Source organism: Chenopodium quinoa, unplaced genomic scaffold (genome assembly GCF_001683475.1).
Source record: "Chenopodium quinoa cultivar QQ74 unplaced genomic scaffold, ASM168347v1, whole genome shotgun sequence".
Taxonomy (NCBI): Eukaryota; Viridiplantae; Streptophyta; class Magnoliopsida; order Caryophyllales; family Amaranthaceae; genus Chenopodium; species Chenopodium quinoa.
In genome coordinates this window covers 424,879-444,253 of record NW_018744878.1, presented here as the reverse complement: position 1 = coordinate 444,253, position 19,375 = coordinate 424,879, and the positions used below count along the sequence as shown (strand labels likewise).

The 19,375-nt window shown below is 32.4% G+C and overlaps 1 protein-coding gene across 1 annotated transcript in view; it reads left to right on the top strand.

Moving 5' to 3' along the window:
• The first annotated feature begins 8,639 nt into the window (after nt 1–8,639).
• The window catches only part of LOC110705368 (myosin-15-like), a 33,283-nt gene continuing 22,547 nt past the window's right edge, over nt 8,640–19,375 (top strand). The window contains exons 1-10 of the mRNA XM_021883216.1: nt 8,640–9,093; nt 10,556–10,699; nt 11,450–11,595; nt 11,758–11,914; nt 12,312–12,370; nt 15,441–15,597; nt 17,404–17,553; nt 17,632–17,768; nt 18,459–18,605; nt 18,688–18,789. Coding sequence (XP_021738908.1) covers nt 8,971–9,093; nt 10,556–10,699; nt 11,450–11,595; nt 11,758–11,914; nt 12,312–12,370; nt 15,441–15,597; nt 17,404–17,553; nt 17,632–17,768; nt 18,459–18,605; nt 18,688–18,789 — 1,322 coding nt within the window. The 5' untranslated portion in view covers nt 8,640–8,970. The remainder of the gene's footprint in view (nt 9,094–10,555; nt 10,700–11,449; nt 11,596–11,757; nt 11,915–12,311; nt 12,371–15,440; nt 15,598–17,403; nt 17,554–17,631; nt 17,769–18,458; nt 18,606–18,687; nt 18,790–19,375) is intronic.

Here is a 19,375-nt window from a genome sequence, read left to right as displayed (position 1 = left end):
GAATCCGTTAGTTGGTGGTAAAATCGAATTTTTGGAAATTTTGGTGGTGGTAAAGTAAATCTTTTTTTTTGAGGTGGTAAATTCAATTAAGTGGTTATTTGAAGGTGGTAAAAGTCAAAATTTCAAAAAAAAAAACACCCTTCATAAATCCTGTCAAAGCAATTAGGAACAATTTTTTTCAACAAACACAGATCCAATACCCAAAAAAATTAGTCGTTAGAGAATATAGGGAGTATAAATACAGTCATATGCAAAATCTTAAGTTGAATAATTTTGAATTCTACTTGATTTTTTTGTTTAGTATATATAAAAGTCTTGGGATTACACCAAAAGTGTAATAGTGTACGTTTAATTAATTATCCTAACTATATCAAAATTGTATCTTTTAATATTTGCATCAAAAAGAAATTATATCTTTTTAATATTTACTCATATAAAATACTATCTTATGATAAAAGTTTGAGAATATTTCCTAATTTAATTAAACTAGTTTGTTTTCGGTTGAAGTACTTTTATCTGTATGTGTAATAGGATAAAAATTGTTTAAGTCTAAATTATTTGTGTTAGAATTTTTATTTTCTTAAGAATTGTTTGTAATTGTTATTTGACTATCTTTTATTATGAAATCTTTTTTCACCTGTAAATAAAAATAAAATAAAAGTAACTCCATAATAATCATAAACTAGATGAAGCTCGTGCGATGCACGGTTTGTTTGATTTTTTTTTTTATTTTTTTTTTGTATTTATGAGCCTAAAATTTGTTATATATTTAGATAAAATTCCTAATATTAAAAGATAATATATAATATTTAATTAATTTAAAATTAAAAATCTTATTCGCCAATTTTGCTTACATGACATTTAAATTATTTAGTTCTAAAAGAAATTAATAATCTGTTATTTAATTGGCTACTACTAAGATTTATAATCCTACATGGTGCGCTGAGAAAATTAGATTCTACGTGGCTCTCTAAAAACTCGGGAAAAAACTCCCCTTTATATATATACTAGTCTTTTGTCCCGTGTAATACACGGGTTGTTTATAGATATACAATATAATTTTTTATTTTATAAAAATAAATAGTTTATAAAGGAGAAGAAGGGGTGAAAAATTGAATGTAATTGTAGAAGATATTAAGTTTGGGAAAGTGAACCATGCAAACAACATTCATTTTTTTTTTCATACATGTATTTAAATTAAAGTGTTTTTTTTTTAAAAAAAAAATGAGAAAGGGGATTAAAAAAAAAAAGTTTAAATGACGTGACATGTGACATTGGTGAAAAATAAAATTAACATGTGGCTTGATGAGGATGATAGTTTGTGTTTTTAAATACTAAGTATAGAGTATAGATATAAATATAGACTAAGTATAGATAGATATAGATATAGATGTGTTGCATGAACTACTAAAGACGCATTTTATATATATATATATATATATATATATATATATATATATATATATATATATATATATATATATATATATATATATAAAATAAGTGGGTAAAAGGGTTATCCAGGTCACTCGTTTAATAACCAAGTTAGGTTGAAGTCAAGGGTTTTTAAGCCGGTTAATAAATGGGTTAGATTTGGGTTAATGGTTTATCAACCCATTTAATATTGACACCATCTATTTTTGTTTTGAGCTTAAAATTACTAGTTAAATAAATACATACTCATATACAACTATGATTCTATTATAGTATTATGGAGTACGACATAATTTGATTGTACTCCTGGAGTCCTAAGCTCCTAGCTAGCATGCAACATAATTACATAAATATATGTACATATCAAAGTACTACTCCGTATCTTTTATCAAAATATTTCCTGATTATATGTCCTTAATAATTTGGTTGATACTCGATATAAATAAAGATATCGTAAACTGTAGAATCGCTGAATCATTTCTGACTTTCTGTATAATGTATGTACAGTGTACTCCGTAATTCTTAATTCCTTTTCATTATTTACATTACGCATGAAATAAAAATGATATATTCGGGATTGTCCGTTTGTTTCTTATCTCTGGTCTACGACTCCTGATTTTCAGTCTCTAGTTGTTCATCAGGATACGTCTTTTGCTGAATGGTTAGTTGAACAGGTGTTATTACTTCGGAAGAGTAAAGCTTGGGATCTCTTGACAAAACTGATCTCTTTTGTTTGGGCAATTTGGATAGCCCGTAATCATAAGATTTTTCGACAGGCTGTGATTTTCCATGCTTTTGTCCTTCACATTATGCAGGATTGGGTTTCCAGGGGGCTTGCGGTTCAGGATTTTAAGGCTTTTAGGCAAATTTCTACTCCTGGTACTTACTATAATCAAAGGCCTTCTTGGTTGCCTTTGTGTCTTCAAGGTTCCTCGGATGCTATTTATGGGATTTGTTTGGTTGTTGATGGAGCGTATAATGCTCATGATAATTCTGCGGGAGCAGGTTGGGTTTTTCGTGCTGTGGGTTCGGATACGGTTATAGGGGGTGGAACAAGAGCTTTCCTTTCCTCCTCTGCTCTCCACTCTGAGGTTCAGGCTCTTCATGGGCTCTTAAGGCTGCGCGTCGTCGGGGTTTCGGAAGTTTGCTGATTTACACATATTGCTGGACCTTATTGTCTCTGGTCCGTAACGATGAATGTCATGACATTTCTTGCTTCTGGCTCATTCGGGATATTAGGGACATCATTTTCAGTTTTTCAGCTTGTGCAATCCGGAAAGTTCCTCGCCAGTGGGTTGCTCCTGCCCATTGGTTGGCTTTTCATAATCGTCGTCGTCAGTGTTTGTTATGGTCTTTTTAAGGTTTTTTTGTATTGTCTTTGTTTGTTTTTTTTGTAGCTCGTCTTGTAAAAAAAAAATGATATATTCCATTTGAATGATTACTTTAATTATTAACTGGGAGCCTTAGGATATATTTTGTCCTCATTTTCTAATCTTTATACTAGTATAGAACCCGTGCAATTGCACGGTTTATAAAGTTCAACTATTAATTCTTACGGTTATGGGTTACTCGAGTTTCTTGGTCATGGTTTACTCGAGTTGTCGGGGTTACACAAGTTACTCGGTTAATTGAGTTACTTCAAATCAAGAAACCCCTGATCGAGTAACCCTTGACTAAACCCTCAAATAACCCCTGACCAAAATCACTGATCGAATTCTATAAGTAACCCCCGATCGAATTACTCGAGTAATCCCTTACCAAACTCCTTAAATAACCCCTGATCGAGTAACCCCTGCCCGAGTATCTCGTGATCGAGTAACCCCTAATCGAGTAACCCTTGACCGAAAAACTCGAGTAACCCCTCAAATAATCCTTGACCGAGTGAATCCCTCGAGTAACCCTTATCAGAACCTCTCAAGTAATCCCTAACTGAATAATTCAGGTAACCCCTTCTACACGGTGTGGCCTGCGCGCCAAAAAATTGTTATATATTTATACAATAATTAGATTAATGTATAATAGTGAAGTTCTTTTACCTTAATTGATTATTTTTAATTTCATGACAATGTTAATCATGATAATGTGTATCCATTTATCACATAATTAATATTTTCAATTCATTGTTGAATATAAAATAATAGAAATAAAGATATGAATAAGGCCTAAATTTTCTGTTTACATATTCAGATTTTAGATCATGTTTTCCCTTTCAGATCATAATAAATCAAGCCCATTCACATATATCTAATAGACTAATACTAAGTACATTGCCCTTCAGGTTATTTTTGTCTTAATCATAATGAAACATAATCTCTCCATCTCATAATGTAGTCACAAACCCTTTTTAAAACATCAGGTATATGATAAATAATATTATATATCCGCTGTAAAATTGCCCCCTAAAATAATCAAAAGGTATTTCAACGCAAATAAAAATTAGCCTAGTATAAATAAAATTGTCTATTTAATACAGATCACACCAACTTTTATATGTGATTTTACTGCTTTAGGGTTAGTTATTTCGTCAATGTTATAGGGGTTACTCGATCAAGGTTATTATAGGGGTTACTCACACAGTATAACAGGGGTTACTTTACCAGTATTATAGGAGTTATTTCGTCTGATAAATGTACAAGCGGCCACAAGGTGTGGTCGGTCAACCGCACACAAAACGGGTTGTAGAGACCAAATGATGCGAACCGTGTAGTTTTATTGGAGACCATATATAAAAAAAGCTCACATCATATCATAAAGTACAAAAACTTTAATGTACACACAATATACATTAATATTATTAGTGTACATCAAACATTTTAAGGAAAATTTTTGTTCATAACATGATAAGTTATATTTATTTTGAGGTAACTTTGGATCATTTTAGAACCTTACAAGTTACAACTGATGTGCTATATTTATTACAATTGATTTTTTACAAAAGTTTGTAATTATACTATAAGACATTTTACTTTTATCTCAATGCTATATCTTAGATTCTTAGATACTTAAATTTTCTTATAAATTTTTATCCATAACTAAATTTTTTAAAAACAAGATATAAAAAAAATAATAATAAAAAAAAAACACTTAAATATATGGATGTATAATCCATCATATTGCTGCCAAACGTGGATTTAATATTGAGATCCATGCTATGTATCAATATACCTATACTAAAGGCGGAATCAGAAATGACACTTGTCATAACCTGGTTAAAAGCTTTCCTTCAAAAAAGATGTTCTTTTTTTTTTTTTTTTCCAAAGCTTCTTTAGAAGTATTTAATTTAATACTTACTTTAGAACAATATTTCTTTTCTATTTGGCAAGTATATTCATTTTTACACAATCAACAAAGATTTATTTATTTATTTATTTTATGACGGGAACAAAGTCATATAATACAATAATGCAATTTTATCTATAACTTTGTAATGTAATCCATATTTATTTTCATTAGTCGTGTATGCATTTCATCCTCCGTTTTCTTTAATGATTTAAAAAAATCGTAATTACAGAGTTTTCATCCTATTTTGCAATTTGATATTATTTTTTACAGTAAAATAATTGTATTAAATTAATGATAAATATTGAAATTACCGTGCATGGCACGATAACTAACCTAGTATTTATATATGCACAAATGATTATAAAATGCATTATTTGAGAATAAAATTATATGCACATTTTATATACTATAATAAAACTATATGCATCTTTTATAAATTAAGTTATACTTATTATAATTGGAATTTTAGTATCATTGATGATAGTATTTTCTCTCCATCAAAAAAAAAAAAAAAGATGATAGTATTTTCCTCCCAATGTAAAACAAAGTTACAATCCATATCTCAACGTGGATTTTTTCATATTGAAATTAAGAAATTAAATTATATGCATCTTTGAGAATAAAGATTCATGAATCTTATATATTTATGAATGAATAATTGTATCCATTAATAATATGATATTGTTATCATAAAAAGAAAAAAAATACTAAAATGAATCCGTTTAATAAGAATGTACATGTTTATAATGAATTGCAGTATCATCATAATAATATATAGTTGATATATTTAGGGGTGGAAAATGAGCGGGAAAAGTTTTAATTATAGAGCCCATATGTCAAGTTGTAGCTTGAGTATCCTCTGTTTTAGTATAGATATAGATAGATCAGATTGGATTCCATTAGGATTTAATATATTTCTCTGTTAATTTTATCTTCTATCAATTTACATAAAAGATAAAAACTAAAAACTTTTGCATAACTTTATGGATTTGTAGAATTGATTTTTTTTTGTTTATTTTTTTGTGTATTTTTCCATAAAGAGTAGATTAAAAGTACGCCACCAATGAGCCGTAGCATATATGAACAACTATACCTATTTGATTATACGATTATGAGGCTGGTTTAAATTTATACCAAAATGAAGCTTCTTGTATACACTTCCAATACCCCAAACACACACGTGTCTCTTTTTGGAAGGCCACCAATCAAATCAGTCAGAAAAATTCTTTTAGGGGTCTAAGTTTTATAGGGGACTAAGTTTTTTTTTTTTTTTCCCTACCAACTTTCTAACTGACTAAGTTCTTAACTAAGGGACTAAGTTATTTAACCCAACCTAGTTAAATGTACACCGAAAATTGCACATGAGGTCCCAAACGGTGAAAAAAAAAACATAGGTCCCAAAAGGTGAAAAAATTAAAAACTTAGACCCCACTATTGTACTTAACTCAAACAAAACATTATAAAATCTAAGAGTTCTGATACACTCAAATGGGTAATTATATTTTATAATCTTACAAACAAAAAAAATGCACAAGTTTGATTGATTTTGGGCAAAGAAAACCATGTTCTCAATTCTCACAGCGTCAAACTTAATTTAGATGTTGAAGGAGAGTGAAAATTAGGAATTATGAGAACACTATAATTAATTTAGTGTTCTCAATTTGGTACATGAGCTTTCAAAATGGAGATAATTAAAATTAAATGGCAATTTATTTCATCTTATTTTTTAGCTCATTTTAAATTTTATATCAGAAAAGTTAATTCATACAGTGTATAAAATAACAATTTCGAATAATCTAATCTAAGTTCAAACAAAATATGGAAAGGTTTTGCATGAGACTGAACTCACCATAAGTCCAATACATCTGATATTAATAATATAATATCCGACAGTAATAATCTAATATCTGGCATTAATAATCTAATATATGACAACAATAATCTAACATAGCAATCTAATATCTGACAATAGTAATCTAATATGACATGGGTATTTTAAATTATTAATGTCATATATTAGGTTATTAATGTGAAATATATTGAACTCAACGTGAGTCACTCACCCATTTTTTTCACAAAATATTACTTCCCTTTTTTTATTTGACACGTTTATTTTATCAAGGGTATTAACTAGAGGTGATATAAAATCGAGTTTCAGCCTTTGAATGAAGTCCGGTGTCCAAACTCACAATATATTATCAAGCTTGCTAGGCGCCTAGGCCAAAAAGGGTTGGAATAGGATTTTGAAATGAAAGTATGATAAATATCAATTCTTTTATGTCAACTCTTAAATGACATGATGGGATTTTATAATTTTGGAAAAACTGCTCAGAATAATCCGACATTTGCCTCATCCGTAAAAAATAATCCCATCTTTCGATTATTTTCTAATTATCCATTTTTTATACCTAATCCGCTCAAAATGGTACCAACCGGTTATGTAAACAAAGAGTTAATTTTTTTAAGAAAAAAAAAATTAATGTTTTAAAAAACCATCACACCAGCTGCGCCAGCCGCCAGCCACCATCCTTGTCGCCTGAGTCCCCTATCCTGCATATCTTGCCACCAGACACCCAACCCTAATGCCGAAGTTGTTGCAGCGCCTCCCCTCCCCCCAAGGAAACCTAGTAGGTAGTGCTTTGAAAAAGCACAGACGACCATAAATCCATCCCCTAACCCTTGAAAACCCCTTCTCTCTCCTAATCCCAACTCCCATCCCCTTCCCTCATCCCTCTTTTGGCCACTTTCCCGTCCCCACACCTCGATTTCGGCTCCAATCCCCTTCCCATGCCCTTAATTTTAGTCCTTCTCCCCCCCCCACACCTTGACTTCAGTGATGCTGTAGTGGCAACGGACGGGGGTAGAGGAAGGAGGTTGACAAATGGCCAATTGACTGGGGGAGCTGGGGTTTGGTCACGTTAAGCTGGGCCAATGTAGGGGGGGGATGGTTGGGGTCGCTGTGAGGCTGGGTGTGATTTTAATTATTATTACTACTACTACTACTACTACTACTACTACTACTACTACTATATTATTATTATTTGATTAAAAAGTTAAAATAGTCAATTACTCTTAAATACTACTCACTCCGTCTCTTTATTACATGCCTGTATTCTTCTTTGGGGTGACCAAAATTAAGTGTGTGTTTTTATTTATAGGTTGTACTTTTCTACAATATTATTCTCTTTTTGATGATTTGTCATCCTTTTTTCCTTTTTTTTTTGTTCTTTAACATCAATCCCCAATACTTTCTCTCTCCTAATTCCCAATCACTTTTTCTTTCTCTCTATCTCTCTCTAACCTAACATGCATATTTATATTCCCAATTATTAGTATTAAGGAATCTTTAACTTTCTTAATTCCCGTGCAAAATGAGAAATCGGCATGTAATAAAGAGACGAAGGAAGTAATAATCATTTCTTAAAACAAAATTAAAATTCAAACATATTTTTTTAACCAATCACGTGGTCACACGTGTAAATTGAACTTAATGAAAAAAAATAATTACATACTCAACCGGTTACAAGTCATTCGAGACCATTTTAAGCGGATAGGGTATATAGGTCTGATTATTAAAAGGTAATCGAAACGTGGGATTATTTTGGGCGAATGAGGCAAATGCCGGATTCTTTCGAGCAATTTTTCTTATAATTTTGAAATAAACTCTTATGGTATGTAATTATGGATTAATCAAACATACTACGCATTATTAATCAAATATGTCATGTCTTGTTAGTACCTCATCAACATTTATCTATTTATTTACGAGGTAAAAAAAAAGGTGAAGGGCCTTACTGGATCGAAACCCCTAACAAATCGTCATTTATTGGAGTACGATATCGTGTGTAATAACTCCGTATTTTAATACCGTGCTACCGACCACATCATCCTTTAATCAAAGTCTAAACAAAACGGGCAGCAAGATTTGCAGAATATTTCAATCAAATTTCAAAAATGTTGACGTGTCTCACACGAACAATTCTCTAATTTTATTTCTTTTTTAATTTTCTCTCTCTTCGTCTTCCGTTTCGTATGTCTTTGCCCATTTGTTTTGTGTTTGAGGGCGGGAACTTCACACAACTTTGCCCCTAATTTAACCCCCTTTCTCTCTCCTCTAGGGTTTATTCAACTTCCAATTTCCCCCAATTTAACTTGCAATTCCACTGGAAAACTGTCGAATTCTAGGGTTTTTGATGTTTTGAGGAAATTGTGGAGTTAATTGTGAAGTATTTTGTTGAAATTTAAGGATTACAAATGAGTAGTATTCGAAAAGGCGCAAATGTCTGGGTTGAAGATAAGGATTTGGCTTGGATTCCAGCTGAAGTCATTGATTTTATTGGAAAGGATGTTCAAGTTCTTACTTCTTCTGGAAAGAAGGTGAATTACTTTTTGTCTTTGAATTTTCTGATTTTCTATAAAAGTTAAAGTTGATTTCTGGTATAATTTATGTATAAAAAGTTAATATAATTATGTTTTGTGGTGTGAATCGTGTGATCAATGATTATGTCAAAAGTGAAAATTAGTTGGAGAGCTGAAATTGACTTCTGGTGGTTGGTGATTTTAAGTTGAACTGGTTAATTTTGCGAATTGTGACGCATTTGGTGAGATATAGTTAGTGGTTTAGTCGTTAATTGAATTCGAAGAATATTGATTATGATGAATTTAGTGGACTACATTTCGAGTGCAATCAATGAAAAGTACAATGGACATTGTTGTTAAAACACAATAGGCAACAAACTTCGTATTATTGGAATCAGTTTTTCGACTTTATGCCTCGGACTAGTTAATGTGGGATAATGCAGTGTTTTAAATTTGTGCGGGAAAGAATATTGTGTAATGGGAAACTAATTATTCTGTCCTTTGATGCACGTATGTAGAATGCCAATCATGTTGATTGGCTCTTGTTGACTTATTTTATGGATCAATCAAATGAGTGGTGTGGCCTTAATATTTCGTAATGGTGTGAATCCTAAGATTAAAAAGTACGGTGTATGGTGTAAGGTTTGGATTTGATTTATCGATGGTATTGGTGCTACCTGCATGTGTTGTATGAAGCGAGGAGGTGCTCTTTTGGTTACCTACAAAGAATTAAGATTTTCAAGAGTTACTTAAGCAGTAAGTCATTGATGCAATCGAGATGAACCAACATGGTAGTTAAATTGCCATTTCAGTATTAGTACTAAGCCAGTAGGGATTTAATGCAATTGAAGTGCATCACACGTCTTCTTAACAGTGAGATAGTCTGCCATTTGTTGTCGTATTGTAAGCTGTCTATGAACTCATGGTACCAATGGAGTGGGTTTGTCCTGGTATCTTTGGAGTACTAATAGCCTTAATGTCAGTTCTAAAAATCTTGAATGGTGGAAAGTTACGTGGCAGTTTACTTTGGCTGTCATCTGGTAATATTGTTGAAGAGGAATGATATGGTTTGTTTTCTACCCAAATTTTCTATGTTAAGTGGTGTGTCTAAATATATTTCGGTCCCATGCTCATGCAGTTTTCCCGGAATGCCCTTGTTTGATGTGGAACTTAAGTTGCATATATTATAAATTTTTTGAATTGTTTATTTGTTTGTAGATCCTCCCTTTATGTAAGCGGTTCTATCATCAATGGCAAAGACAAATTGGCAAGTTTATATTATCAATAAGAAAAATCACAAGTGCCTTAAATAAGAAAGATTCCTAAGTGCTAACTGGAAATTTGAAAATTAATAAGTAGACTAACAATTTACTGTCTGTCTTTAATTACAAATCTTGATATATTTGTTTTTACACTTCTACCTTGGACATTTATCTGTAATTTCTCTCCAAGTTTTAGCGAGTTTGGTTTTGTTTGTCAGGTTCTATCTTCCCCAGAAAAGTTACTTTTAAGGGATCCAGATGCTGATCTTGGTGGAGTCGATGACATGACCAAATTGACGTACTTAAATGAGCCTGGAGTTCTATATAATCTAGAGAGAAGATATGCATTAGACACTATATATGTAAGTTAATTGCATTTCTTGGTCTTTTCTTATACTTCTGTAATGGTATCTGAAATAAATATTATCTGAATGACATACTCTTGTAGTTCCTATTATATACTCTTTTTCCCTTAAAAGATTACTTGTAATTAAGGAGGCATTAATTATTATGTCATCAGATTGTATTAAATTGTTTTATTTGCTTACTTTCACTCCTATTTCCTTCCATGAAATGTGACTAAAATAATAATATATTCAAGGGGGCAACTCATTAAATAAGGGCCATTTGGAGATTATATAAGATTGTAAATTCTTTTGCCATATTTACAAACCTTATCTATGTTCTTGAAGTATGTAGCATAATATTAATAATTTGATTGTGATGGGAGGTTTGAGGAGGCTGGATTTGGAATGATAAAATCAGTGGACATTTAAAAGGATATTATAGCTGTTTTGAAACCTGAAATGTCACAACATGGTGACCACAGCATACATAATTCGACGGATTGCTTGTGGGTCTATTTTAAGATCCTTTATATCAAATCCTCTATATATATATATATATATATAAAAAAAAAATCTGAAATGTTTCTGTTCTTATTGTGATTTATGTGCAACATTACAATATATGATTTTCTTCTTTATTAGTGAGGATAAAGAGACATGTATTGGGAGGGGGGTATGGGTTTATGGATAAATTCAGTATTTTTGGGATAACCTCCCATGCAATTTTGTCCTGTTGTTTACATGTTCTTTTTTTGTTTGTCTCAGACTTACACAGGAAGCATTTTGATTGCCGTGAATCCTTTCACTAAACTTCCACATCTTTATAATGTGCACATGATGGAACAATATAAAGGAGCGCCGTTTGGTGAGCTGGATCCCCATGTCTTTGCAGTGGCTGATGCAGCATATAGGTATCCTCTAATAAAACATAGATATTAGACATGCTCATTTGTGGAATTTTAACTATAAGAATTAGATGATTGGCGCTTGGATTGGCCCTCATAGACAGATTAACTTGTAAATTACTTCAGAGAATGATGTAATTGGATTTTGGAATGGCCTTCACGATGCAGAGCAATGATTAATGAGCATAGGAGCCAGTCTATATTGGTCAGTGGAGAAAGCGGGGCTGGGAAAACAGAGACGACAAAACTAATCATGCAGTATCTTGCTTATATGGGAGGCCGTGCTTCTAATGGTGAAAGATCAGTTGAGCAGCAAGTTCTAGAAGTATGTCTTCAACTAGTCTTCTTTTAATGTTATGAATTTCCATCTTTTAGGGTGTTAATTGTTAATATTTTCTGTATGATTCCTGTTTTGAAAGGAAATAAAAGCACTCACCCCTCTTGGCAGTAAATTTATGTTTATTTGATCCTCTGTTTCACTTAGGGAGGACTCTGAAAGTATGAAATATGAATTTGATGATGTTCATTTTTGTATTCGTGTAAAGTAGTTGAGATACTGGGACTTGTAGGAGCTCTTGTAGCTACTCCCACGCACTTCTAGCCATTAAGTCAGCTTTTCAAGTGGACTTCCTTCGATAGCTGGAGTTTTGCTTGATGTATTGCATGTCTCACTTAATATGTTCAAATTGCTAACTTATGTTTTTTTGGGTGTGTGTTTTTAGTCGAATCCACTCTTGGAGGCATTTGGTAATGCAAGGACTGTGAGAAATGATAACTCAAGGTCTGTGTGCACATTGTGCTTTGGTAACTTTTTTTGTTGTATATTTCTATTATATGTTGTGTCATATATGTGGTTTTCCTACAGTCTTTATTTATTTATTTTTTATTTAATTTATTTTTTATTTTTAATGTGAATTTAACTTAGTTTCCTTACCAATTATCTCTATATCCATGCATTGCACATCTTTAACTTTAATGGAACTTAATTGACGTCCTTAGATATTATCTGCCATTTTGGACTTTCCTGTATTAAATCGTGTTTATCTTTTTTTTTTTGAAACAAGTCAATTCATTAATAAAAAGCCATCCGACATCTACAAATGAAATCTACATTAACAAATACATAAAATTGAATCAAACTAGGGTTTCCTTCATCAAAGCTACGATCGTTGAAAAGATCTTGCACTGTGGTACATCTCTCGCACACATCGCTGGAATATACAACATTTTCGGAGAGACGGTCTAACGATTTGTTGTAGTCGTAAGGATGATTTTCATTTGATTCGCTTGAACGCATTTGAAAACTTGATAACCGTTGCTATTTCGAACAAATCTTTACCAACAAATTGACAATAGGGCAAAAGATGATTACCTTTTTGATAAACCCCAAACACACAAACAAACCCTAAACATAAATAAACAACTAAACTACCAAAAACTAACGAGAGATGGACGAATATCTTCACTACTAGGGTAGATTTATTGAGATCTAAATTGCAAAACTAAAGAAAATTAAGGGAAAAAAATTATACTATTTCCGGCCTAAGCGACCAAGATTTTAGAAAAACCCTAGAAGAGAGGAGGAGAGGAGAAAGAATAATTACTCGTAAACAGTGTTTATTTGAGTTGGAACTTATTCTCCCCAGTTTTTCATGCTAAGGTGAATAGTTAAAAGTTGGAATCTTTCCTTGCTATCATTAATTTTATATTTTTAGAAAGGATATTATGGTAATTATGTGAGCACCTTTATTACCTACTCCCTCTGTCCCTATCTTTTTGCCCCATTTGGCTTTTCACGGTCTCCAAAATACGTTTTAAAACATGTATACCTCCTTCTTTATATGCTTAAAAATTATTAAAACTTAATTTTAATAAAATATACAATGAGACAACTTCAACAAGACCCTATATTATCTCTTATAGAATAATGAGAATTTACGGTCGAAGTATATAAAGTTTGACCCAATAATTTGTAATAGGGAACAGAGGGAGCAATGATAGGGAGTTGCAAATTTAGTTAGTGATAATGAGCATTCCTTCAGTCCCTATTGTTTTGCCCCTGTTGTGTTTTTTTACATTAAAAAGTCTAAAAACTTTGATCACAAATACTCACTCACTAATCTATAAGAAATATTGTCAAGAGGGGTCTTGTTAGATTCGTTACAACGTCTTCTTTAAGAATATCAAATTTGTACAATTTTTACGCATATAAAATCAGAGATATTTATGTTTCAAGCATATCTTAGGGACCGCAAAAAATCAAATGCAGCAAATAGTTAGGGACAGAGGGAGTATTTAATCTTTTATGTGGATGATCCTGGTCAAGAATCTCTGTCTTCTAGGACATTGTATGCAACTTTCCACATATACTTGTTATTTGTTATCGTTCCTTCAATTTTCAACCTTGTACTAATTCGGCAGTTGGTGTAAATTGTTGAAGGGAGTAGGCTAAATGGGTTTGGCTATATATATGTGCATGAATGGGTCTATCCCTTTGCCGCAGAGATATTTATTGCAATTTTTGATAGTTGGTTGATGTTCAATATTTAATATTGATTTTGCATAGAAAACAAAAAAATTGGGTTTGTGCTTAAAACATTGATGGGTGTTTACTTAGCTGCTTGACCTTGGTAATGATTTTAAGCTATGACCTTAAATGGAAATTGGCATATAGAGTGTAAACCTGATTACCTGATGATTAGATTTTCACTATAGTAATTGGTAGGCGATTTTTGCTGTATTATACTTGGTATCCACGTATACATTAGTGAAAAAATAATTGATGGTATTTGGTTGAACTAGATGCTACTGAATGCCTACTAGCAATTGACATTTGACTGTAACTTGGCCTTTTCTTTAGCATCCTAAGATAGTAATATCTAAGAAATAGGAATTCTTAATGTTGGTTCTTTTTCCTGAAAAAATGGATTTGCGCCATCAGTGTAGCTTTATGCTGCTATAGGTTTTGATTACTGATCAAAATATGACTGAAGCCACATACTTGAATTCTCCCCCTTTGTTGATAGTGCTTTTCTAATCTTACCTGGAATTAGGGTTGTGTTATTCCTCATTACTTAAACAACTTTGTCAAGTTTTGGGAGCTTACTAAATCTTGGATTATTTGATTTTTATGCTTGTGGACAGGCCACCGTATTTTGGTAGTTACATGTGGTTTTTGTATTTATGGCTCTTCTAAGAATTGTTATTTGGACTTGATGCGTTGTACTTGAGCTAGCTGCTCACTCTGCAGATTCAATTTCAGGATTCAACTTTACTTCATTTAATCTTATATGAAATTGAATATTTATATATTTTTTTCTTTCATTTTGCTAGGTTTTTCATGTAAATACTAACAGACATCATGCTGATTGTAATTAATTTGTATCTTGGAATATGAGGCTTTGCGCATTGTTTTCTTGTATACTTAACCATCATTATGAATTTTTCAGTGAATGGAGGGTTTTTATGATTGGTCTTTCTTTGGAAGCAGTAAACTTTTGTTAGGTATATCATGGTTATGTAAGGGGTTGTTTTTGAATATGCCACTACACAGTAATTAATTGTGCAGCAGTGAAAATTTCTTACGTTTAACCTTAGTTGATTGGGTTATTAGAGACCTATTGTTGGCCGTGCCATGTGACAAAAACAAATCTGTTGAGAATTTAGTATTAGAACTTCTGGTCCTCTAAAAAGTAACAGTAATTTAGCGTTTTTTTCCTTTTTTTTTTTTTTTGGTGTGTGTGTGTGGGTTTTTTTTTTTTTCCTCTAACTGTGTTTCTATTTCCGGTTTTTTATCTTGTTTTACTTTATCTTACCGGAAGTTGGTTATTCTTCTCCATTGGTTTTTGCAGTCGTTTTGGCAAATTTGTTGAGATACAATTTGACGATAATGGTAGAATATCTGGTGCTGCAATTAGAACCTATCTTTTAGAGCGGTCTCGTGTTGTTCAAATTACAGATCCTGAAAGGAATTATCACTGCTTTTACCAACTTTGCGCATCTAGAGAGGTAATTTTGAGACTTTTCATTGACATTGATGACTGTGAAGGTCTATTAGCAATTGCTGAAGGTTTCTTGAATCTAGTAGGTTCGTCATTCTGTAATGTACTACCTTCTGAGTTGTGATTATGTTTGTCACATGCCTTGTGTTAATTCCCAATCATTTATTGTTGCTATAGAACCCTTCCTATGCCAATAAAGAGGAGGAAAAGTAAATAAACATAAATGGTGCTTTGGATGGCAAAAATAGCTAGATTATGTACAATTAATATTCTTATATATTTGTTTGTAATATACTTGTAGTTCTGTGAGCTTTCCATCTTTTCTACTTTTCTCTCCTTTCCCGGTTATCTTTTTTACTTATATACTTATTTCCTCCTTCCCTTGTTTGAATTGTTTGATACAAATGGTTGCCATATCATTTCTCATCTGAATGTTGTTTGTCCCATGCTTAGAATAATATTGGATTATTTTCCCCTTCTGTTATAATGCTTTGTTCTGATCAAGACTTGGCTTTTTATGTGGGAAAAAGTTGCTAATTTAAGGCCTTGATACCTCTTTCTTCTATTCTTCCTTGCAACTGCTATTTTAGCAAGGAGGAAGGTTATTTAAGTAGCTATTCTTCATCTCTTGGGTGTGTTGGGTAGACAAGAGGTCATGGTGTTACAGATGAGATAGCTAACATCTACGGTTTTCTGTACAGAGATGATGATTCCATGAGCTTTATGTTTGAGGGTCTAGTTGCTCTGTTCATTTGTCATTACTAGTGAATTGCTACTTGGTTTGTGGGAATACTTATAGGAGTAGTGAAGTGGAAGTGGTGATAAAGCATTACACTCCATTGTTTGTGATACCAATTTGTTGTACTTGCATGAAGGAGAAAGAACTGTATATGAAATAGAAGATTTTCTAAAATGGTTTGTTCAAGATTTTAAGTGCCAATATCCTGTTGTCTTAATGTAGCATGTATATTGTTATTGGATCAACAAGTCTATATTTATTGCTCTATTCATCTGAGTGGGGGTGAAAAATGTTGCGGTGATCTTTTTTGTGACAAGTTGTTGATTTCTTTACTACTCTGCTTTCATCTACTCCTGTTGCTCTTTCTCCACTGTTAAATTTGTTAATGACTTGCTGAATGGACAACAAATTTAGGGACTGGAGTTCTAGCCATGAATGCTGACTTTAAAAAAGGAAAAAAGTTGGATAGTGATTGCACTACATACTGTATCAAGAACATTCCAGAAAAATCCTGAAGCAAAGAGCTTTGGAGAAGCAAAAAATTGAGTCAGTATGATTGGGATTAAATGTATGCCTGCCTATATTTGTCAAGATGACAGGATGGAGCTTATTTCCTTCTATGACCAAGTTAAAACCTTATGGAGCTAGTGCTCATAGCTTCTCCATACTTTAGTAGCTGTTTAATGTGTTAGTGCCAAGTGTAGTAGGATGCTGCATGAGATACTTTTTCGAGTTTGCTGTCTTTGGTTGGTAGAACTAGAATCCTTCAAATTCACAAGCCTTTTAGATCATTCATCTGGTGTGGGTTGCTTGTGGTTGGTCTGTTGTTCACCAATAAGCCTTGTTATCTATGTCTAAATGAGTGATCATTTAAGTGATACGACCTATGTATGCTGTCTTTTGTTTTAGCTCACATATATTGATTGAACGTAATTGTTCATTAAGGATTGAGGAAGACATTTGATTCCCTTAATATCACTATGACATTGCATTTTTATGTGCCTCAAGTCGATTCTATGTGGGTGAATTCTTTTTCCTTCTTTAGTTGAAGCATTTAATGTTATCTGTAAGCAGGATTCTGAAAAGTACAAGCTGGAAGATCCAAGGCAATTTCACTATTTAAATCAAAGTAAAATATATGAGCTAGAGGGGGTTAGCAATAGAGTTGAATACATGAAAACGCGAAGGGCAATGACCATTGTTGGTATAAGCGAGGATGAACAGGTTATGATGGTTTTGTTTTGCTTGCAATCTTTGCATTATTTGCTCTTCAGTTTGCTTGATAAACTGTTATTTGAACAGGAAGCAATATTTCGTGCATTGGCTGCTATTCTGCATTTGGGTAATGTAGAATTTTCTCCTGGAAAAGAGCACGACTCTTCAATAATAAAGGACCAGACATCTAGCTTGCATCTTCAGATGGCTGCTGACCTCTTTCAGTAAGTTCTTTTTGCCGAGCTATGTGTGAGTACATCTCTTAAAACAAGTATAAGATCTATTACTTGTACATGAACATTCAGCTTTGAAAAGTTCCTTTAGTTTTAAAGAATGGAGTCGGTCTTTATGACTTTGTTTGTTTGGACGGAAAATATTTGCAACTGAAAGCAATTTTCAAAGAAAAACGTATTCTAAAAGATTGTGTAATTGAAGATTGTTTTTCCTTTGTTTGGTTGTACAGCCATTTCAATTCCATCTCGTTGAGTCGCTAAGCAAGATGCAGCAATCTTGACAAAAAAGTGGCATTCCTCCTAATTGGTTTCCTTTTTTTCATCTGGTTTAAACCAAAAAAGGAAAGTTGGAAAAGAGTGGAAAACACTTTCCTCCAAATGCCGCCTAAATAGAAAAGATGTTAGAATCTTTTATAACTACATATCAAGTGACAAAAAATATGAACCTTTTGTGCAAGCCAGATGAACCTGAAAACTGAGATTCTGTTAAAAAAAATTATTATTGCATCTGCAGTTAGTTTTCAAAAATTAAGCCTGCTGTAAAAAAGACCCTTAGTTAAAAAAGATGAACTTTATGTACCAACTTTATGTACCCATCTTAAAAAATAGGTTTCCTATCTTGTTTTGATTGCAGTGCAATGTTTTTCAGTTGATTCTAATGAATAGCAATGGCTCTTACAGGTGTGATGTTAATCTTTTGCTGGCATCACTTTGTACACGATCGATTCAAACTCGTGAGGGAGCCATTATCAAAGCCTTGGATTGTAATGCTGCTTTGGCTAGTCGTGATGCTTTGGCTAAGACTGTTTATTCTCGTCTGTTTGATTGGTATGCTTTCCATTTTGAAGTAGTGGAAAGATGTGATTGGGGAATTGGAGATTGAAACTTATGTTTTGTGGGACTTGTTCAGGCTTGTTGAGAAGATTAATAGTTCTATTGGGCAAGATTCGAGTTCTCGTATACAAATTGGACTCTTGGATATTTATGGCTTCGAATGTTTTAAGCATAACAGGTAGCTGATTTTGTTTTAATATTTCACAACTTATATAGCAGAGGTTATTATCTTTCCTAGATGTGCTGTCTTACTTTTTAGTTTTTGTTTTATTGCCTGAAGGCATGTATGATTGGTGGGAGAGTAATCTTCTGTTGTGTATTTTAGATGAAGACAGTTTCTATTTTGATCCACAAATACCCATGTACATGTACCATCAATTTCACGACATACTATCGCCATTAAAACCTTAGATTGTAGCACTTGGACTTAAAAAGCTCATAAATTTTGGAAAAAACAAGGCTAATTATATGTAATACTCAGTACTTTTGTGTGAGCTACACTTCACTATGTGATTTTAAGAAGGGAGATGAAGATCAACAATGAATATATCAATCAATCATGCATTGATTTTGTAAAGAAATTAAGGTACGATTTACTATTATTGCAGAATGTAGGGAACACATTACCTTATTGATTACTTCGTATTTATGATATAATTCAACAAAAATGAAAATTTGCACTTCCAGCACCTAGTTTACATTTTAACATGTTTTAAGGCTTTTATAAGATGAGAATGTAAGCATGTCCTTTCAGGGCTGAAATC